This window comes from Octopus bimaculoides, chromosome 4 (genome assembly GCF_001194135.2).
Source record: "Octopus bimaculoides isolate UCB-OBI-ISO-001 chromosome 4, ASM119413v2, whole genome shotgun sequence".
Taxonomy (NCBI): domain Eukaryota; kingdom Metazoa; phylum Mollusca; class Cephalopoda; order Octopoda; family Octopodidae; genus Octopus; species Octopus bimaculoides.
Window position 1 is genome coordinate 92,843,220 of NC_068984.1, and position 23,481 is coordinate 92,866,700.

The 23,481-nt window shown below is 37.0% G+C and overlaps 1 protein-coding gene across 3 annotated transcripts in view; it reads right to left on the reverse strand.

The window, feature by feature from the left end:
- LOC106876361 (divergent protein kinase domain 2A) overlaps positions 1-23,481 on the reverse strand; it is a 106,789-nt gene that overhangs the window by 57,695 nt on the left and 25,613 nt on the right. For 2 of the 3 annotated variants that reach the window (XM_052967257.1, XM_014924864.2), the window contains 2 exons: positions 11,369-11,546; positions 8,649-9,017 (listed from right to left, as the gene is read on the reverse strand). In XM_052967257.1, coding sequence (XP_052823217.1) covers positions 8,692-9,017; positions 11,369-11,546 — 504 coding nt within the window. In that variant the 3' untranslated portion in view covers positions 8,649-8,691. Of the gene's footprint in view, positions 1-8,648; positions 9,018-11,368; positions 11,547-23,481 lie in introns of those variants that run through there. The other variant, XM_052967258.1, reaches the window with a different exon arrangement.

The following is a 23,481-nucleotide window of genomic DNA, read 5'->3' on the forward strand; positions in this document are numbered from 1 at the left end:
CCCCGTTCTCTTGGCTGCCACTCATCCAGTTATTGAGATAATTGTTCAGCAATTGTCTTCATGAATAACCTGTAAATATGAGACAGTGGGCAGATGGGATTGTAGTACTTAAGATCTTCCTTATTGCCCTACTTGTACAGCAGGATTGTATTTGACTCCTTCTATTGGGAAAGTACTGACCCTTCTTCTAGGTAACAGTTGAAGCCTAGAGTGAGGATTTTCCATATCTGCTCTCCACTGGCCTGTAGCATTTCAGCCTTGGATAAATATAGTAATAACGAAAATGACTTGTGGATGGAAATTTTTAGACATTATTAATGTATTGTGACACACCTTTCTGCATCCCACATGTTCATTTGTGAGGACATTTTCACATCCATAGGATATTATTAAATATTACTTATAACACTATGAATCTTGGGTATACCTCCATTACCTCTGTTACAAGTGTATGCTTCTTCAAGTATTTACATTAATACTTTTGCTAGTTGAATGTTTAGACTTAAAGACATTTACCATTTTACACCAACCAGGAAGCTCTGTTAATTTTTTAAGCATTAGTTGTAAATTATCACAATTTATCAAAGAGAGGAGACAAAGACAAAGGAGAAAAAGAAAAAAAACATTAGGTGTTACTTGTGGTTCAGCACAGCAAGCGTAAACCAAAGCAGAAAAAAAAAAAAGCATCATGAAGGAAACATTAGATTTTACTGAAGGAAGTCAGGACCCCTCCCCATCCCATGTGTTTCCGTAATGATTGAACAGACATGTAAATAATAAAACAAAGGTTCATTTTTGATATTATCAGTTTTGGAATAATTTATGAAGATGTCAGAAAGGATTCCCATTAAGAGCAGTGTAACTATACTGCATTGTGTCTTTCTGTGCTACTAACCACAATCATCTTAAAGGGGTGTACTGTCTGTTCATGATTCATGGATCTCATTTATTGATGGTCCCTGTTTTTGTTATTCTAACCAATTTACCTCCATTATTTTTTGTTCAAAATATATTTCAGTGAGATAATATATCAGACTTACATTAATATGCATATGAGTTATACTGGTATCCGTGATAATTACAATCCACAATGTCTATATACGTTTGCAATAATATTATTCCATATGATGGATCTTCTTTGTTTGCTCATGTTCACAAGCCTTGTCCATGTTGGTGGTTCAGATATTATCCAGGATTATTTAATGTATTTTTCAGGGGTTTTTTTCAAATTCCATGAAAGAATTTTCAATTCTATTACATAATAAAACTATCTCTGAATATTTATTACCTATCTATTCTTTACAGGGAATAATTTTTAGTGTTTCTTCTAAGCATAAGTTGCAGACTTGGGAGATTCCATAATAGCATTTTTCAGTATGGACCATTTTGATGTATATTCCTTTCCACTTCATTTTAATCCCCAGATGAGATTTGCTGATGAGGTGCAGTGACTCTTATTTTCCTCAGAAAAGGATGTGATGTGGTTTCTCAGGCAGTTTTTCACCATATCCGTTGTTGTACCAACATATACATATTTCTGTGCACCCATTTGTACTTCACATTTATAAATAAAATTCCACCTCATGCAGTTGTTTTCAAATTTATATTCATTGAAGTTGTATCTTATGGAGTTGTTTTCTGTACTTTGGTCCTCTGTTTCTGCATCTTTATTTTTGTTGCTCAGTGAACTGTTCAAACGCGTGTTTTGGATGTAACTTGTGTTATTTTTGTAGATTACTGTTCATCCCTTTTCTATTCCTATTTTTTTTCTGCCTATCCCGAGTTCTGAATCTTCCTTCAAAGAAGTATTAATATTTCCATTTATGTTCCGTTTTCTTTTCAGTATTTATTATTCCTGTCCCTATTCATTTTCTCCCTATTTACTTATTTTCACATGCTGTGCTTTCATTTCTATATTCCAGTTTTATTTTATTCAGTTTTTTTTTTTGCTATTTAGTTTATGCAGGTTGTGTTAAGTTGCATATGCTAATTTTACTTTTGTGTCTGTTAAAAATGTAGTTCCTACTCAATCTAAAAACATGTCTATCTAATGCATAGAAGAATTCACATGTGCTGTCTGCACAATATCTGCTACATAAAATAGCAAGATAAGATATCAAATGTTAAAATTTTAGCAAAATATGATATTTCTAGTATCAAAAGCTTGCTGCTGAGAATTCAGTGCAGATGGGTTTGAATATAGTGTTCGATTGAAAGATGACCACATTCCGAAAATACTTTTGTTAGGCCAACAAGTAGAGGGATGCTATAGTAAAGGAAGACCTGTCCTTAGATATAAAGATAAACTGAAGTAATCACTAAAGTCTCTACAGCTTAATTTGACATCTTCTGAAATTATTACCTAGATCGATCTGCATAGTGTAAAATGTGTCATGATGCATCAAAACAACTTGAGTTGAAGAAACAGAACAATAAAAGAATTATATTCTGCAATCAACTGACACATTTGCCCAATCTCAGACAAAATCAAAATCATCAGTGTTCCGATTGCAACTTCATAGCAAAATTCATACCTGGACTCAAATTTCATTCATGCATCCATTGCAAATAAATGCAGCTTCTTTTATTCTTAAAGTTGTTCTTTCTCTCCCATACATCGAAATTGATAGGAGTGTTTTGCAATGCAACATCAGAGGTACTCAGTGTGGTAAGTACCACTCCGCAAGGGGGAGTTAGGCATGTCAAAGGGGAACATTATACTTGGGTGGGTGGCAGGGAAGGGTGTGCTAAAGTAACATAATTAACATACTAAATTTTATCTAGTGGACTAGAGCAATGTGAAATAAAGTGTCTTGCTCAAAGACATAATGCACCACTGGGAACTGAACTGATGACCTTACAACCATGAGCTGAAAATAGGTTTTTTTCAAGGGTTCCATTCATTTTTTTTAGGTTCAGTACCTCAAAATCCCTTCTTTTCACTTGGAAACTATGCCTGGAACTCTTTAACTTGTGAACTATGTCTTGATGAAACCCTTTCCCCTGCTCCTCACTCACATACCACAGACTTTCCTGAAAGAAATCCAAATGGACACATAGAAAATGAACATTAATGCTCATTTTATTCTAAGGCCTCCAGCATTTTTCCCACTATGTGTTAGTAGTTTGGATCCTTGTGATTACTCAAGAAGTTCTTCATCACATCTTTAAGATAAATCCAGGCATCATTTTCAGAATCATTAAGAGAGTTTTTGAAATTTTCATCTTTGGTCCCACAAATACACTCTGTTCAACTTTGGCATCTGAGAGAGCAGGAAACTTGCTATGCAAGTACTTGAAGCTCTATCCACTCTGTGGCAAAGCTTTTACGAATTCATTCATGAGGCCAAGTTTTATATGTAGAAGAGGAAAAAGAACTTTGGATCAAAGGATATTCTTTGTTCCTGGTGTAGTGTATTCTTACTTGGCCATTCTCTTTTTAGACCTATGGCTCTACTCTCATTCACATAAGAAGCAAGGAAACTTTGTGTAGCCTAACTATTGTCCAAGCAACATTCAAATTATTTTCAAGTTGCCACAAATTATCCAGTCGTGATCTTTGAATTTAATCTTATGTAAGAACGACACCAAAGTTTCATGTTTCCTTCATGATCACTAAGTATCCCACAGGGATGGAAGCATATTTATTACCATTATGCAGTAGAACAACTTTAAGATATTTCTTTGAAAAGTCAAATAAATAGTCTCCATTCATAAGGGCCGTAACTTTTCCCAACTTTCTTATTTGTCCCAATGGATCTGTACGTTAAACCAAATCATTTTCTTGAGCAAAATAATTTTTTTTCACAGTTACAATACCAACAAAATGATGTGTGATGAGCTAAAAGATTCTTGGAACTAAAAGCTCTGCTGATTCCTTTGCAAGTCCTAAGTACCTCACTTGATCATTTAATTTACTCTTATTGAATAGTTGAGGTTCTTCACCTTCACTGCTACTGAAGTCTTCATCATCATTGCTATTTCTGTCTTCTGTCTCAGAACTCAAGTGTATGTCATCAAGGTTTTCTGGTGGTGATAGGACTAGAATGTCTAATTCATGGACAGCAGGTTGCAATGAAGATGGGAAATTTGGATTAACAATAATTTCCCCACCCTTCAAATTGTCCCTGCACCTTACATGAGCAAAAATAGCAGCCATCACTGACATTTTTAGGTTCTCTCCATATCATTAGGACCCCAAAACGAAAAGATTTCTTTGAACATTTTATCCATTGTCTTAATTTTTCAACAAAAATTAAATGGGCCTTATGAGGAGTCCATTTCTTATTTTCATTTCTTAATTTCACACCAAAGTAGGCATAGTAAGACATTTTGAAAGTTCAGTAATGTTTCTCTGATATTTTTTAGTCAAATGTAATGAATTTTACTCAGGCTTGCTCCACATCTAGAAGACTGCCTTACTTCAAATCATGAGGAGTTTGGTAAGGAAAAGGGAAGGGAACATTTTTAACAACATATATTTGATTTACCATCTAAATATGGTATTAATACCATTAAAGAATCTGGAGAGGGAGTGTTATCTAATTTGCCAAAAGATACTTCTCCATATGTTTGCATTTCCTGAAAATTTCTGATCAACTGGGCAATGTGATTCTTAGCTCTAAGAATTCCACTGTGCTGCTCTCTGGATTGAGCAGCTGTATCATAGACTTTAGACCCTTTCCATTGATTGTACATCAAGTAGCTTTATGGCTTTAGGGGATATAACTCTTCCTTTTTTTCTTTTTTCATTTCTTTCACTCTTCTGCTTTTTGCATTGACCTTCCTCTTGTTTTCTTTCATGATTTCTCTTGTTCTATTGTCCTGGTTTGTAACTTGTTTAGGCTATGTGTTCAGAACCCAAAGATTGCATGGAGACACTAAGTATATTATTAAAACCTGCCTAGAAAACATCTCCAATGTATGAAACTATTAGTAGCTCACAACTATATACTGTGTATATTAAACAATATTTATTCATTAGATGGAATACTTTGTTGAAATTACCGTTATGGAAAAGTAAACTGTGTCTGGATTGGTGTGTGCATATGTGTGTGTGTGTATGTGTTTGTTTCATTTTTTTATCTTTCTTTCATTTTAGTTTGTTTTACCATACTCGCCCTCCACATACATACACATGCACACAGACAAATGTATATAATTTGAGATTGACACCTCTTGATGCAGCTATCTTCATTCATGCATATTACATTCAGCTGAGAGCCACTCCAGCAGATCATGAAGAAGCTGGATGTCCTTCCTAATGCCAACCACTTTACAGAGTGTACTGGGTGCTCTTATGCAGCACTGGCATAGGTGTGTTTACATGGTACTGCAAGGTTAGGAATGCTCAGCCAGAGAGGGATGCAGGAAACAACCTGTATGCAAGGACAACCACAATCTTACTTAGTTTGATGTGTCTTTTCAAGCACAACAAACTGCCAGGAGCCTTGGTCCCCTGTCATCTCATTGGTGAATCCCAACATCTGTAGATCCTTTCTCACCACTTCATCTCACATCTTCCTTGGTCTAACCCTTCCACATGTTCCCTCTACAATTTGAGATTGACACCTATTGATGCAGCTATCTTCATTCATGCATATTACATGGCCATACCTGTACAGTCTTCTCTCTTGCATGCTATATCTGATGCCTCATATACCCAGTTTTTCTCTCAAGTCACTTAAACTTGGTCATATATGCACACTGATATTATCCATCCAGTGGGGCACACTGGCTTCATTTCTTCTGAGCCTTCGCATATCCTCAGTAGTCACAGGCCATGTAGTATAGCTGTTTATACACAAGCATCATACAATCTGCCTTTCACTTTCAGGGAGAGGCTCTTCATTACTAACAGAGGTAGTAGCTCTCTGAACTTTGCCCAGCCTATTCTTTTTCTAGCAGCTATGCTTTGAAAACAATCTTCCTCTCTACTAACTTGGTCACTTAAGTAATAGAAACAGTCTACTACTTCTAAGGATCTCCACTGACATCTGAGGGAGTCTATTTTTTGTACATTCCTGGTGTTTAATGTACTTGCACATCTGACACATGTAAAGACTACTTTCTCTGTTAGTCTTCCAGTGGTGATATTACTACACCTTTTATGTATCCATAGCTTGCACTGAGTGCACCTTTTCTACATATTAAGCAGCACCATCTTCCTGAAGGGATCTGTAATTTGTCTGTCTTCCTGCTTATCAATACTTTGGTCTTTGCTAAATTAACTCTAAGGCCTTCTAATTCCAGTCCATGCTTCCTTACCTGAAATTTCTTCTCTAGTTCTAGTAGTGATTCAGCAATAAAAATAAGGTCATCGGTATAGGGGAGTTCCCAAGGGCAGTCAGTTTTAAATTCCTCAGTTATAGCTTGGAAGATCACAATAAACAAGAGGGGGACTCCTACATGTATGCTAAACTCCTTGCTATATTCATTGGTGACTCACACCTTACTAACATATCTAGTACATGGCTGGTACAGCCCTCACTAACTACTCACCTATCCTTAGCTTTCGCATTGCCTACTAGATAAGGGAGTGGGGGACCTTGTCAAAGCTTTCTGCATGTTGATAAAAGCCAAATACAGAGGCTTATTTTTGGCCAGGTATTTTTCCTGCAGTTGCCTCACCAGGAAGATAGCATTAGTGGTGTTCTACCTGACATAAATCCAAACTGCACCTTGACTAGACTAACCCTCTTCTTAATTAATTGGGCTATGACCTTTTCAGCAACTTTCATCACTTGGTCCAGCAATTTGATGCCTTTGTAACTATTTCTGTCTAGGACATCACCCTTGCCTTTGTAGCAGCTGACTATAATGCTACTACACCAATCATTGGGTATGACTCCCTCATGGACAACCTGATTAACTATATGGGTAACCTGGTCATATCCCACTCCACCAGATATTCTAAGCATCTTAGCAGTGACACATGATGGGCTGGCGGCCTTCCCTGTCTTTATATCCTCAATTGCTCTATCTAATAAGATACTATCAATTTAGATAACCAGCCCTTCTGTTGCATCAATTTTAGGTGGCTCTCCTTCTCTCATGCATTCTCTACATTTAGCAACCTTTCATAGTGGCACTTCCAGAAACCATCATCCTTGTGAACATATTTCTCTCCTATCACATCATGATTTTCTTTGACACACTGTCTTGCAATCTGAAACATTGGCAAACTTCCTCCTTTCTGTTTCTCCCCTGGTTAAGTATACCTGTCTTCTAGCTCCCCTCCTAGTTACCAGATATAGATATCTGCTATCGCCATTCTTCCAGTCCTTCCAGGCCTGTTTCTTTGCTCTAATAGCCTTATCTGCAACATCATTCTACCACCACATCACCCTAGGTTTGGTTGGGACTTTGCACCACCTGACTTGTTCTGTGGCACTCGGCAGGAACTCTCAGCTTCCCTCTATGCTATAAGTCTGTAGTTCCTCCTCCTTCTCATTAAATTTCTCAAGTAGGGTGTCCCTAAATTTCTGACCATTTAGATGATCCTTAAGCTTCCAAATCCTTCTTTTCCAGATTGGTCTGCTTCTTGGAATCTTTCTAGCCTGAAGTCTGAAGTCATTAATAACTAATCTATGCTGGGGGTACATTCTTCACCAGGGAAGGTCTTTGTATTTATTAGCAACCATGTATGATACTTTCTGGTGAGAATGTAATCAATCTGGCTAGCATGGTCACCTGATTGATAGGCTTCCTGAAATTGATGTTGCAGGTAATTAGGTTATTTTGCATCACAGAACTCCAGTAGCCTTGTTCCCTCTTCCTTTCAGGAACCAACTCCATGGCCCCCATGTATACTATGGAAGATACCTGGCTGTTGCCCAACATGTCCATTAAAATCACCAGCCACGAAAATTAGGTCATTGTCATTTGTCTTTGAGGTAGCCTGCAGGTGAATATCATACATATGCATGCATGCGCACGCACGCACGCACACACACACACACACACACACACACACACACACCACACTCACATGCACACCACACACGCACCACACTCACATGCACACCACACACGCACCACACTCACATGCACACCACACACACATGCACACCACACACTCTCTCTTACACACATACATTCATATTTACATTATGTATATTATATATACATGTGTGTATGTGTGTGCATGTATGCGTGTAATGTGATGATAGTTTTCAAATCGTTAACCCTTTAATCTTTTTTTTACCATATTTCTGTTGAAATGCTCTTTGTTCCTTTCAACTAATTTTAGATATAACAAAGAATTTAGTAAAATAACTTAGTTATCATGAAGCTAGTGTTAAGAACATACAACAGAGCCAGAGGTGGTTTCAACCAGGTTGGTATCAAAAGGGTTATTCTTAACTAAAGTATAAGTAGCCATTGAGCTAAGAACAAAGTATAGTTTTGAATTGTTAATTTAAAACTATGCAATATGAGTTTCTGTAAGAGCAAAATTAAAGACTATATCCCGGAATTAATGGTCATACTTTACAATTTCTATAAGCTTGAAGCTTCCATAAGCTTCCTCTGACTTGAAGTAGCTGTAATCAAATCATCTTAAAAAAAGATAGATTTCTGAAAACAAATTGAGAAGTCATAAAACCATATTTTTGTTGAAGTCAAATTTTAAAATGAAGAATGTAAAATAAAGATGCAAAAATATTTTATTATTTTCTTTTCACTAGTAAATCATGCTCTAGAAATAATTTTTTGAAGAGACCTGATAAGTTGGTCAGTTACTATCTGCCGTTGACCTTTTATTGATGGTTGCATACATTCTTTGATAAGATCACCTAAAAACCACTTTTGCTCAATGTTCCAAGGTATGTGATGTAAGAGACCATATGTAGTAGCACCAGAGTATGCATACTTAGATAGCAGGCTGCGACAAACACCATAATAATTATGGTCTGCATCTAAATGCAAACATAACTGTTTGTCAGAGAAACTAATGCAATCTGAATCACATTCATCATAGACACTCTCTGCTAGTTGGTTCCATCCAGGGGGTTTTACTGGAACAACAAAAATACCAAATTCACAAAAAGTACAAATCACTAGTTTTGAAGATGAGGAACAATAATTATATGGAAATAATTTATAACTGAAAAGACAAATTCAAATGGAGAAATAGCAGAATAACTGGTTGTGCCAGACCCTTGAGAACTATCATAAATACAGATGACAGGAATTTAATGATTCAGAGACATAGGGCATTTTGCATCTTAATGACATTGTTTTAATTACAGAATCTTTTGAAGTTTAAAGGTAATAGAATGAGTCACAAAGGCTAAGGTAGCAGACACATCTACAGAGAAAGTTAGTTCACTATGCAGGAAAGGCACTAAGAATGTGAAATCAGTGAAAATGAGATACTGTAGCTTTTAGTAGATTTAAGCTCTCATATTCATATAAGAGAAAGCTGTCAAAGCAAAGTGGATAATATGTGGGTAAATGAAAAATCTAAAATCCAAGAAACCTGATGAGGGTCTACATTAGTTACAATGGTAATGGTTAATCCAAGCAAGTTTGTTGGGTGTCAATAAATTTGGTTGACATGACAAATGAAAAAAAAAAAAAAAAGAGAAAAACTTTTGCTTTGAGCTATAACACTTCATTGGAATGTAATGTTGAAGTAATACAAAATGGAAGTCCAAAAGGAATGTGAATAAATTATTTAGAAAGAAGGAGGAGGAAAAGGTAATCACTATAAATTAGAGATGTGAGAAATAAGGGTAATAAAATGGGGTAAGGGATAAGGAAAAGAGCAAAGTGATTTGTGTGAGAGCTATTAGCCAGACAGTCAAGCCATTGATGTAGACATTGTAAGCTAACTGGGAGTCTTCAGAACTTAGTGTTGGCAAACTCTACAGATAGAGAAAGAGGAGGAGGTGAGGTTAGAGGAAGTGAAATAGGAAGCTACAGGTTTCAGAAAACTCTGGATTTTATTTTAGATACAAAGGCGATGTTTCTGGAACCAATTACTCAGGTAGCAAGTGGTTTCACCTCTATACAAAGCATTACAGTAAAAGCATGTGATATAGCATACTAGATTAGCAGAGATGCAATCAAAGTAGCCAGAACAGAGAACCTCTTGATTAGGCGGATATATTCTTTACTCTTTTACTTGTTTCAATTATTTGACTGCAGCCATGCTGGAGTGCCACCTTTAGTCGAATAAACCGCCCCCAGGACTTATTCTTTGTAAGCCTAGTACTTATTCTATTGGTCTCTTTTGCTGAACCACTAAGTTACTGGGATGTAAACATACCAACACCGGTTGTCAAGCAATGGTTGGGGAGAAACACAAACACACAAATACACACACACACACACACACATGCACATGAAGAACTTCTTTCAGTTTCTGTCTGCTGAATCCACTCACAAGACTTTGGTCAGCCCAAGGCTATAGAAGACACTTGACTAAGGTGCCATGCAGTGGGACTGAACCTGGAACCATGTGGTTAGGAAGCAAGCTTCTTACCACAGAGCCACTCCTGTAGGTTTTTACTATATTTAAAGGAGAGATATGGAAGTTGATGGAAAAGGGTGGAAGGTAGTGGCAGAGTTGAAGTGTGGAGGGTGATATAGTAGAGCAGAAGGGTAATAGAGTGGAAGATGGAAGGACTATTTTTTGTAGGTAGGCATGTATGGGGAAGAAGGTCAGTGATATGGTTAATAGCTTGGACTTGACTGCAGGATTAGGATACACCCAAGCAAACAGAAAGTGGTGCCTTTTGATTTGGTTTTAAAATCATAGTCACTGAAAGAAGGGGATGGTTTGTATAAAAAGGCAGAGAGTTAAGGTTGGTGATAGAAACAGATATCTGAGAAATTGCTGGAGGTATCCAAGATGTTGAAAGTGAATTCCAGTGTAGAGTGGAGGACATTTGCAAAGAAAACAAAGGTGCGCAGGTCCTTGGTGAGTGAAATGGCATGAATATAAGGACTGAATAGATTAATGGTTGGTCCAGTTACTGAGCAAAAATTTGAGCCTCAAGATATGTTAGTTTAATTAGAAGTTATCTTTGTGCTGATGACCATTTCAGTAACCTAATGACAGAACTCTCTTGTAAAAAAAAGAAGCAGTTTAATGTGAGAATGAGTTTAGTGAGGCAAGAACTTAAGGATTAAGATGACTAACTTGTCTTCACCATTATACAATATGATACCATTGTATCCATTTTACTATGGCAATAAGGTGGAGGTTGCTTGGCTAAAGAGGAGGGAATGCAAATTAACTCATTAGTGTTGTGCTCATAATTTTTATACTACTTCCAGAAAGAGAAGTGGGGTGGAGAGAGTTCAGAATCAAAATGACAGTTTATGTTATTGAAAAAATGCTTGAATTTATAGAACTTACATTTTGCTAGCTCTAGTCTGTCAACCACAATGATATTCTCAACATCCACAATTTTCACCTGACCATTTGAGTTTACAGCTAAGTTGTCCATTTTTATATCAGTCCAATAAAGGGACCAACCATCAGAGCTGTTGGATAATTTCACTGCCATCATTAAAATTTGTAATGTTAGGTTGGCCTGAAAAATATGGGGATACAAAATAAAATGGAATACAGAAATGAAATTAATTTGAGTGAACAAATATTATATATTCAAATTGATAATTCTTGTAGGAAATTTCGGAATCAAATTTACCTAGATTTAAAGATATTAAGTTACAGAAAATTGCGGAATAATAAAGATGGCAAATAGGAAAAAAAACAAAAGCAAGATAGCATCATGTTCATCATTTTGCATCCATTTTCCATACTGGGATAGGCTGGACAAATTGTTATGGTCTGAGTTGGTTCTTATTTGGAGTTAAGTCATACCACATGTTTCATTCACATAGTGGAAGGAACAGAGTGATAGGAGCAAGAGGGTGGTAGAGGAGGGAATAATAGAAGAGAGATGGCATGTATATGTCTGCTGGTAAGACTGAACAGAAACACAGCATGAACGGCATGGTGAACGATGAGAGACTGAGAGGGCAGGATGGTAGAAGATGGAGTGAGAGAGATAGGTGAAGAGAGAGAATAATGTATGTTGTAAGCTGGAAATGTGTAGTGATGTATTTGTTTAGATCTGTGCAACTAGTAAGTTTTTCACAAAGAAGGGTTATGTGACCAATAATATTTTAACTGAACAAACCTGATTGACTGCTGATAGTAAATGCCAATACGTTTATGTGTGTGTACATTTGATTGCATATATACATGAAAGATAGAGACAGGAAAAGTGTGGCTGGAACTCTGCACCAGCCAAAGATTTGGTTTGTAGCCCTCAGCAGAGTGTATCATAGGAACTTCCAATTGCCCTCTATGCTATACTTCTCTATCTCCTTCTTCTTTGTCAAATGCCTTAAATAATATTTCTCTCTTTCTATCTCCCTCTCTATCCTTGCATACATATATTAACCAAAGTAAATTCAGCTGATCTTACCAATTGGTTTCCTACTAGATATTAGGTAAGTGGGTGATTATCTAATAGCTGTGCTCTCATCAGAGGTGGCAAATAGGAAAAGAATGGTGACTGCTCTCTTTTACTGGAGGTGGAGAAGTGTCATATCTGGTTTGTGGGTGCTGCGAAAAAGACAAAATGAAGTCACAGGAGTCAATTAAGCAAAATGTTTACTGCGAGTTATGTCTCTTGTCTCTCCCAAACCAGAAAGACTGGTGTTTCATCAAAAATGTGATGGATTAACAAGTGTGTGGTGGGGCTGAAGGGGTCAAAATGTGTGTGTGTGAAGAGGATTTGGCAGGTGCTCATATCTTTAACCCCATGGGTGAGTGCATACGAGTATGTGTATGGGACCTCAGGATATGATAGAGGAAGGACCAATAGTAGAGGTCCTGGCATTTATAATCATACTGGAGTTTGTAAGTAAGCCATCACATATCTTCTCTCATGACGTTTCACTCCAGACGTTTAGACAGGTATCTAAGAGTTTTTTAATAAAATATTTTTCTCAGCTAGGCATAGCCTGCACTTTCTGATACTGTTAAAATAAAGCATACCATATACTCCTCCAGGATTCTCAATTTCATGTTGTAATTTGTTGTACTTTCTTTCAATGACTGTATAGGCCTAGCCAGGGCTGTAACATTGAGTCTCACCTGGGTATTTAGAAGATGACTAATGGTAATTACTCCAATTTCACATATGATTAACATCTCTCTGAGCCTCTTCATTGTCAATGGCATTTCTGACATTCTATCTATGACCTCTCAGATAACTATTCAGTCCCACTGCAGATCTACATGATTTGAAATATAGGTGACAGACTATAGATTGATTGGATCACTTTGTGAAATAAGACCCATGTGAATCACTATATGTCTCTTCAGTCATGAAATCAACTTGCAAACCCTTTCATACACTACACATGTTGAATCAATTAGTCTAGAAGGAAGAATGTTGCATACAGTTGATTTTTCATCAGACTTTAGATGGTTGACATACTCAACCTTGGAAAGGAGTACATGGCCACATGTGTCACATCATCAACATTTTATGTTCTCATTTGGATTTCTGAAGACAGTCCCTCTGAAGTCAGTATTTTAGGGTTTTGTGTACAAGGCAACCTTCTTCAAAAGTTTTACAAACTTTCCTTATGTGCTTCCTCCACTCAACTTTTCCAAAGCTAGTTCTTCCCTTCCAGTTCTTTACATTGATCTGCAGGTCCTTCAGGTTGCCTTTTATGTAGTCTTTGTATCATTTTGTGGTCTGTACTGAGGATGCATTCCCAAGCATAGCTCACCATAGAACAGCAGCTTTGGAATTTTATTATCTTCCATACACAGAACATAGTCTGTCCAATGTATCTGAATAGATATGATGAGTAACTAGATGCTTGCAAATTCTGTCTTTGCAAGGACTTCTGTGTCAGGTGTTTTAGTTTGTCCCTTAATATTAAGTATGTATCTCAAACATTTTTGGTGCATGTTCAAGCAGCTTCAGATGCCTAGGGTGTACTGTTGACGTTTCAGAAGAATACAACTGAGCTATTGATAGACATGCCTTGTAAATGCTCTACTTAGTCTCTTTAGTAATGCTGTAATTTGCCCAGATTCTCTTTTCAAGTTTCACAAATGCTACAGATGCTTTCTGAATGTGTAGATGTATTTTTGCATCTAGGGAGTCAACTCTTGACAACATGCTGCCAGCGTAAACAAAGATATCAGCTACATCCAATCTTGTACCATATACTACAATACCTGGCTCAATGTACAGTTCACCTGGTTCACGTGTGAACATTACCTTGGTTTTGTTTTTTTTCTGAATTATTTTAAATCCAAAGATGAAGTATCAAAACAAGTATATGAAATATCAAAACAATCCACAATGTGAGCCATGAAGTCAACATCTTTGTAAAGGAGTTTCCTGTTCAAAGTTTCAAATGTTTTTGAATTGATGCTGAACCTTCTCAAGTTGAAGACTCTTCCAGTAGTTCTGAACTGCAAGAGGACACCCTTATCACAGTCATGGAATGCATGTGTAAGCAGGGCAGCAAAGACTACCAAAAAGAGTGTGAGAGCAAGAATATCACTTTGGAGTTTCATGAAACAGTTTTCTGATAAAGGCAGTCCAAGCCTTTGTGTCTTTGTGCAACTGCTTAAACATACTGACAATCATTCCCAGGATTGTTCACAGTGCACCTCTGTTAACTGTATCAAAAGCTTTCAATAAGTAAAGACTTGATATAAAGATACCTGCATTTCTCTTGTATCTGTCTTGCAGAGAATATCATGTCAATTGTTCCTCTACCTGATCTAAAGCCACTTTATGATTCAGGGACGACTATAGGACAAATATCTTCCATCTGCTTATTCAACAAAAGTCTGGCAAGCACTTTGCCAATAGCTTCCAGGAGTGTGATGCCACAGTGCTAGTCACAAATTCCTTTTTCCTTTATACCCTCAAACAAAGACACTAAAATGTCATCACTCTAATCTTTTGGTATAAGGGTTCCAGTTCAACACTTAGTGATGAGATTAAATACTACATGAGTAACTCTTTTGCTTCCAGCCTTCAGCAGTTCAACAACAAAATTATCTCAGTTAGGTACTTTACCAGTATTTAACTTTTTGAGAACCATTTTCACCTCATCATAAGATGGTAATTGATTCACTGTCAAATAAATCAATGAAGTGTTGTTGCCATTGCTGCAGGGCTTTTGCTGGTTCTTTGATAATAGTAGTGTTATCCTTGGACTCCAGAAGAACAAAAGTAGAGCTTACCGGGCCAAATGCTTCATGTAGAAAACTTTAAAACATACTTTCTTACATACATACATAAATACATATCTTGCTTCAGGTGTTTGCTGTAACTCATCTTCAATAACTGAGTGCATTTTGAATGCAGTTATATCCATCAACAAGTGAATGTGTAGTGACGTCATCTTGAGAGTCTTCAGCACGCATGCGCAGGGCTGGAATCTTCTGGAAGGCCTTCTGGAAGTTTCCTCATGTGCATGCATGGAAAACTGGCTTGAAAAAAGTTCCCTCACGTCCCTTGCGTCTCTGACTCGAGACGCAACCGCTGAACCTTGCAGACATGTTTTATTAGCAGTTCGCCTACGCTCCTGTCCCAGACGCTTGGAATTTGATCAGCTCTGATTCTTACTGGAGTTTCTGTGAAGTTGTCTTCACAAAGTCTTATTAACTCCAGCTTTGTTGCTTTTATACCAGACCTGTTTTCTAACTGTTCCAAGTTTTAATATCGACTTCATAAGAATTATTAACTCCAACTTTGCTGCTTTTATACCAGACCTGTCTTCTGAATATTCCAAGTTATATTGTCGACCTCATAAGAATGGTTAACTCCAGATTTGCTGCTTTTTCACCAGACATGGTTATTGGTTGTCCCGAGCTGTACATTTTGTACATACCAGAATAAAGAGCGTTTTATGTTCGGGTGCTTTCTTGTTCTGATAATTTTGTTTCTTTAAACATTGATGTAAGGAATTGTGTAGCACCCTTCCAGTGCCAACATAAATTCAAATCTTACAAATTTTTGACAATGACTTCAAGGTTAGTTCTCTTTTGTTTCCTTCTAAAAATTTTATTAAACTTGCCCATCAATGCATCAGCACAAAAAAAGTGTATAGCTTTTGTATGAAGCCTAAACAGCTAACAGCTTCAACACAGCAAGAAGCAGTAGCATATTCAACATGAATCAACAAATGAGCAGCACAAGGAATGAAAACTGTAGCCAAGTTCTTTTTCTTAAATCTGGTTTGCATTCCTCTGCAGTGATTGGATATATTACTGGTGCTGTCATAGGACTACCCTGGAGTCTTCAAAATTTATACCTTATTTTCTAAGAAATTCTAACTCAGATGTAGCCACTGTTTCTACTTTATGAGAACCAGTCTGAAGGAAATTTGAAAACCTTTCTATCAGCATTCTGGAAACAGTGTATCACACAATAACTGTTAGCTGATCAACATGAGCACAGTCTGACAAATACTTGGAAGTTTTAAGTTCTGCTACAATATGATTTATATATTTTACATTTAACAGAATAATTTCTTCATAGATGGTAGTAGAGATAAGTACGACTGCTTACCATTTCTGGGATTGTCAAACTCTTTCAAGTGACCCCTTAGAAATGGATCAAATTATGCAATAAGTTTTGTAATTCCTTCAAATTCCCATTATGCTTAGATCCTATGATCTCTTCACTAACCCTAAATGCCAGGCCTCTCTCAGCTAGAAATATTGTCATATCCACAACACAGCATGTTATTTCAGTCCAGTATTTCTTATTTACCTGCACTTGTTTTTCCAACTCCCTACAAATATGAGAACACTCCTTACACAAAATCTCTGTGACTTTGACTTTGATCATGTTTTTATATTCTCTTCTGCTATTTTTCCAATAATTAGAGCTATCCTTGTCAGAAAACCTGTCATGGCAGCTTGACATCAAAGTTCAGTAAAAGCAATAAACTGCACTTCTTGATGGGCTGTACTGGATCCACTTTTTCAAATGCTGATCACCATTGTCACAAATAGTATAAAACATAGAATTTTTAAAATAATGGTAGTGCCCATTCAGTTTGCTTTCACCTTTGTTTATAACGATGTGAAGATTCTGGCTTCATGGACACATACTTTTCTCTGACAGAAAACTACCTGGTTTGGTCTAGATCCTAAGATGGCACTTAGCTATCCCTGTCAGTAGGATGCAGTGATTCTTCATCTTCAATATCTTGAGTTGATGTCTTTCTCATATTTTTGCAGATGCACATGGGATTGCAGCTAGTTTCTCAAAAGAGAAACTGATTTTTTATTAAGTTTAGTTTCTAAGTTTTCCTTTTTTAGAGCAATGAAAAGTTCTGCAAGGTGTTGAGTCTTTGCCAATACTGTAGCATTTTTTTCACTTCTTTCTTTGGAAATGTTTTTGGAGACAGCTGAATATTCTGTGATATACTGGATATTCTGTGTGAAAATATCCGAATAAAAGCAAGGAGAAAATAGACTCAAAAACAAAACAGTAACTGATAATAGCCATGTAAACCCATTTCATTTAATCAAGCCACAGGCATAACCAAAATCAGACTGTTTACACATACTCCTGTAATTCTTACATCTGGTGCAGGTAAGTAGGTCTGCAACCAAAGTAAATGAAATGTTAACAGAAAAGGGTTCAAGTGATTAACAGCAAACTGAGGATTACAGATTAAGAGTTTTGTTTCCATTTAATTACTTTTCTTCAAAATTACATTTCAGTTTTGTGAGGCTGTAGAAACAAAGTGCCATTAAACACTTCAGAAAAATGATAGGTTTGAAAAGGAATTGTGTATTTCATGGATCCCTCTGAACTTCAAACAACCAAGTAGTGATATTTGAGCTTACAATTCTGACAATGATGAAAATATAGAAAAAGAAAAAAGAGGAGAGATTAGGTTAAATGGAAAACAAAAATTTGAACAAGTCAGGTTAAATGGAAAACAAAAATTTGAACAAGTCATATTCCACAGTAATGTTATATGAAACAGAAAATTATATAATTAAAACATTACAATTTCAGAAGCCAAACAGTCTTACCTATTTTTGGTAAATATGACCAATGTACCAAATGACTACCAACTACCAAATGAACAGAATAATAACTTTAGAGAGCAGCAATGTGTGTCAGTGCATGTTTGTTTGTGTATGCATGCCTGTGCATGTGTATGTTTCAATTGCAAGTACAAAAGCCTGAAATTGATGGGTCATCGTAGGGTCAAACAACATTCATTCATCCATCTATCTATCTGTGTGCTAGTTGTAGTGTTCTCACCTTAAGTTTGAGGAAGGGATTTTTCTTGTGGAGTTGATTGTAACGTGCTTTCTCCACCACAAGGCAAAAAGCTTTGAGGTGGTTAGTATTCCCACACACTAGACATTTAGGATTTTTCCCTCTATAAACACTGACATCTGCTTGCATTCCCAGAAACAGAGAATTTTCAGGAATGTGATTTATTTCTTCTGGAGAAGTTTATATCTGGAATTCCATAAGAATTTCAGTCCTGTTCAGTTGTGAGGTGGACTTTATGTCCACAATCTCCTCCAGAATGGCTAAGACTCTTGCCTGATTTCAAGTCTACCTTTTACCCATATAATGGGGAATAATTATAAAGTTTGGAATATCCAAGTGATTGTAGCCATTCTTCTGGCTTCTTGCTCACTGCTGTATATAGCAGTTAACAACTCATATGGTTTTCCTTTATATATGTATAACACAAAGGGCCACACATCTTGAAGGCATTTTCCTGTGTTTGCCAGAGTAGGAAATATAAGTTTTCCCTCCTTGTGAGAAGCACATTTACACAATGGTTTTGCATATGCAGGCTGCGTGGTTAGGAAGCTTGCTTCTCAACTACATGGCTTCTGGTACAGTTCCACTGCATGGTACCTTGCACAAGTGTTTTCTGCTATAGCCTCAGGCTGACCAAAGCCGTTTGGCTGAATTTGGTGGAAGTTCCTGTCGTGTGTGTATATGTGTGTAAAAGTGCTCGTGCTTCCTAAGAGAGAGGAGAGAAAATTAGTTTTTTCCATCTCACTAAGGGACATAACACCTGGTTTTACACCATTTTTGTACTGGAGGACTTTACTTTTCAGATCTTGCACTGAATCCATAATCCACTGGCTAACTGCCCTTGAAAAAAATAAAGAGTTATTATCATGGGTTTTTTATGTTGTTATTGTTGCTGCTGTTGTTTTTCATACAGTTTTTGTTGTTATTACTACTGCTACCATTGATGACTGCATTCTTGTTTTCACTATTGTTGTTTCTGTTGCTGGTGCGATGGCTCTTGTACACATTATCATTACTGTTGTTGCTGTTGTTACTATCATTGCTGTTACTTGTATCTTTGCAGGTCATAGAAACAAGATGAAATTCCATTGCTTTGTGCCAATAAGTTTATTTTAATTCAGACCTTTCTGCCATTGGTGTAATTTTCAAATTGGAAAAATATACATAATATTTGTTTCCACACAAATGTAAAATAAATATCTCTGAGTTACACTCACAAAAGGAAAAACATTCCCTTCAGAATACCCTATCTAGATATGATCTTGATGACCTTATGCAGTTTGACCAGGTCCACATTGGCATGTCAGGGAAATCCAGTGGATACCTGTCAGACAGTTGGAATCATCTGAACAGTTTTGCAATGTTTTTGCACTCTCCACCCTTGTCTGCTAAATCCACACAATTCCAGCATGTATCTAAGATTCCAATCCAGTCTCTCATTAACGCTAGAGAATGAGATACTCCCAGAAAAGTTTTCAGATGCCTGAAGAAATCTGGTTTCCATATTATGGAGATAAGAAGTAAAACTTACTTGGTTTGTGTGAAGGGGCAATTTGTCTAGCTCTCTGGTTTGATTGGGGTGTTTCCACCAACAGACCACCACATATTTGCTTGGTGATGTTCCTTCAAAAGTCACTGATTTCCTGTGGGAATTTAGCTTTTAGGTTTGTATATGTGTCTTGTATTGTTCAAATGATTTGTATGTGTTGTAGGTAGCAAGATGGTGGGTGTTGTAAAATTTGTTTGTGTTATGCTGGTGTGAGTTTTTTTGTAATTCATGAAATTTTATAATGTAGTTTGTAATGCTACTTTCTTTACTTTGTGTTTGTGTTTGTTGTTGTTGTTGTGTATTTGGGATGAGTTGTGTTTGTAATGTTGGTGGTTGTGGTGGTGTTTTAAGTGTTTGTGGCAGTAGTGTGGATGTAGTGCTTGTTTCATGTGTTTTTTGCCTTGCAGCTTTTATTTGTTTTCCTCTCCACTTTTTGTGGATTTGAGAGATGGGGATGTGGATTTATACCAGGTGTTGAGAGGCTAAATTGTGATAGATAAATAAGCACAGGTACATTACTAAAGAGGAGATGCATGACAATACCATGTTATATAAAGGTGGGTAGGAGTAACTGGAAAAAGGAAAAAGATGGTGGTAACAAGGCACTAGAGAATACTTTCAATATACAAGAAGGTGAGTAGAAAAGAGAATATAGACAGAGAGTAACAAATGGTTATGAATGGTAGTAGAAGTAAATATAATGATTGATGAACAAAAGTGGAAGTGTAATTGATGGAAAATATCAGTATGGAAGTGGAAAGAGATGACAAGCAGAGCCAGTAGATAGATAAGAAAGTAGGGAGATGATATGATGGTTGTAAGAGTGAAGGTGAGATATACTGTGATAGACATGGAGATCAGGGGTGCATAAGGGTAACTTTAGTGAAAGGGAATGACAGTGTGGGGGAAGGAACACTGATGAAAAATAGCAAAGAGTATTGAGAATGATAGCAGATATGAAAGATAACTGAAGCACAGAAACGAGGTGATCAGTGGAAAATAGTGTAAAAAGAGATGATATGAGAATGAAGGATGAATGTGAAAAGGAAGTGGTTCGAGAGAGAAAAGGAGGTACATGATTGTGATAAAAATAGAATATGCCAATTCTGCTCTCAAGAGATCAGAGCATCAGAGTAGTGCTATAGTTAGAAGACTGATGGATGGATGGGAGCTTGGAGGATGAGATGTAATTTTTCATGTGATATATTAGGTGTGAGGGTGGGGCTCAGCATGTACAGATATAGACAATATGCTTTTAGGACCTCATTTTCACTGATAGATGAATTTTCTTGAGCACAGTGAATCACCAATCATCTCAGTCCTTTGTCATCTCTTCCAAGAGGCTCAACATATTGAGATCAGCCTTCATTACTTCATCCTATATCTTCCTGGGTCACCATCTTCCACAAGTTTCATCCACTTTAAGTGACTGGCACTTCTTTATATAGCTGTCCTCATCGACATCCAGCAAATGACCAAACCAGTACAATTTTCTCTCTTACACACTATATCTGATTCATCTCATACCTAATTTTTCTTTAACACTTTCGCATTTTGTCATACATACACACTAATGTTGCATATATAATGGAGTATACTAGTTTCATTTCTCTCTAGCCATTGCATGTCCTCTGTATTCAGGGTCCACATCTCATTACCATGTAGTAGTGTTGTTTGTAACCAAGCATCATACAATCTGCCTTTCACTCTGAGAGTGTCTATTATTACTACTTTTAGGGATCCCTTCTGATGTTTGTGTCTATTTTTTGTACATTCCTGGTGTTTAATGTACCTGTACATCTGCTACATGTAAAGACTACTTTCTCTGTTAATCTTCCAGTAATACTGCTACACCACTTATATGTCCATAGCTTGCACTGGGTACACTGTATGGAGTTTCTCCCAATACCTTTTCTACATATTGAGCTGTGACTTGTCTATTTTCCTACTTATTAGGACTTTGGTCTTTGCTAAATTAAATCTAAGGTCCTTTGATTCCGGACCTTGCTTCCATACCTGAAATTTCTTCTCTAGTTCTGGTAGTGATTCAACAATAAGAACAAGGTCATCAGTGTAGAGAAGCTCCCAGGAGCAGCCAGTCTTAAATTCCTGGAGGATTATGATAAACCAATCCCTGGTGGACTCCTACTTGTACACTAAATTCCTTGCTATACTCATTGCTGACCTTCACTTTATTGGCAGCATCCCTGTACATGACCTTTACAGCTCTCATTGATCACTCATCTATCCCTAGCTTCTGCATTGCCTACCAGAAAAGGGAGCAGGAGGCCCTGTCAAAAGCTTTCTCCATGTCAACAAAAGCCAAATACAGAGGTTTATTTTTGGCCAAGTACTTCTCCTGAAATTGCCTCACCAGAAATATAGCATCAGTGGTGCTTCTACCTGGCACAAATTCAAACTCATTTTATCTAGGTTAATTCTCCTTTATTAATTGAACTATGACTCTTTCTGTAACTTTCATCACCTGATCCAGCCTCTGTAATTATCACCTTTACTTTTGTAGCAGTTGACTATAATGTTGCTACACCAGTCATTGGGCATGACTTCCGTCCCGCACAGCCTGCATTACCTTTTGATGGTACGGCACATTATGTATTTGGATATGTGACAGTGTACATATGTACTTGTGTATGAGTGAATAGATATGTGTGTGCATATATGAGTATGCATGCATAGGTATGAATTTATACAGGTGAGTCATGGTCTCTGCAACCCATCTAAGAAAGTTGTGATTCTGAATAAAAACTGATACAATGTAAAAGGGACACTAGTTTTAATAGACACCTAATGGTTGTAGGAAGGGCATCAAGTCTGTAAAACATGCAAAGCTCTAATTCAATGAAAATCCTTAACTGCATATTCAGGGTTAACACCCAGCATGCTAATGCTGTGTATGGTAATGGAGAGGTCAGGAGAAAACATCTGGCCATGTGCAAGAACCCCTTGAATGTCATCAAGTGATTATACATTTCCTTTCAAGTGCAAAAAAGAGACCACAAGCATCAGCCCTCCTACCACAGGTTATTCTCTTAGGTGAAAATTTGGGATGCAACTATTAATGATAGTACAGTGAAAGGTAGATCTAGTGAGATTGTAGAGATGTTAGAGCAGAGGCAGAGGATGATGATTTCAAAGGGTATGTGGGCCAGTACCAAGATGGCTACTTAAAAGTACATGACAACTGGTTTCTTGAGCTCTGTGAAATAAACTATCTGCAATATAAATTTCAGGAAACCAATGAGCCAACTGATACCTTTGAATCAGGTGAATATGCAGGTCAGATAGACTTCATTCTCTCTAGAAAATGAGATGGGCTGATGATTGTAAATACCAAGTATTTCCTTGTGAAGAATATACCACCTAACATAGATTAGGGATTAATGATTTTAGAATAAAATTTAGATGGGCAGAAAGACAAGGGACAATCCAGGGAAAGAAGATGGGGAAACTGAAAGATTGTCCTCATATGGTCAGGCAAAGAACAATCAGGTGATGGCATTACTTGAAATCAAGCTGCAACTATCACACACACACACACACACACACACACACACACACACACACACATACATACATACATACATACATACATATATA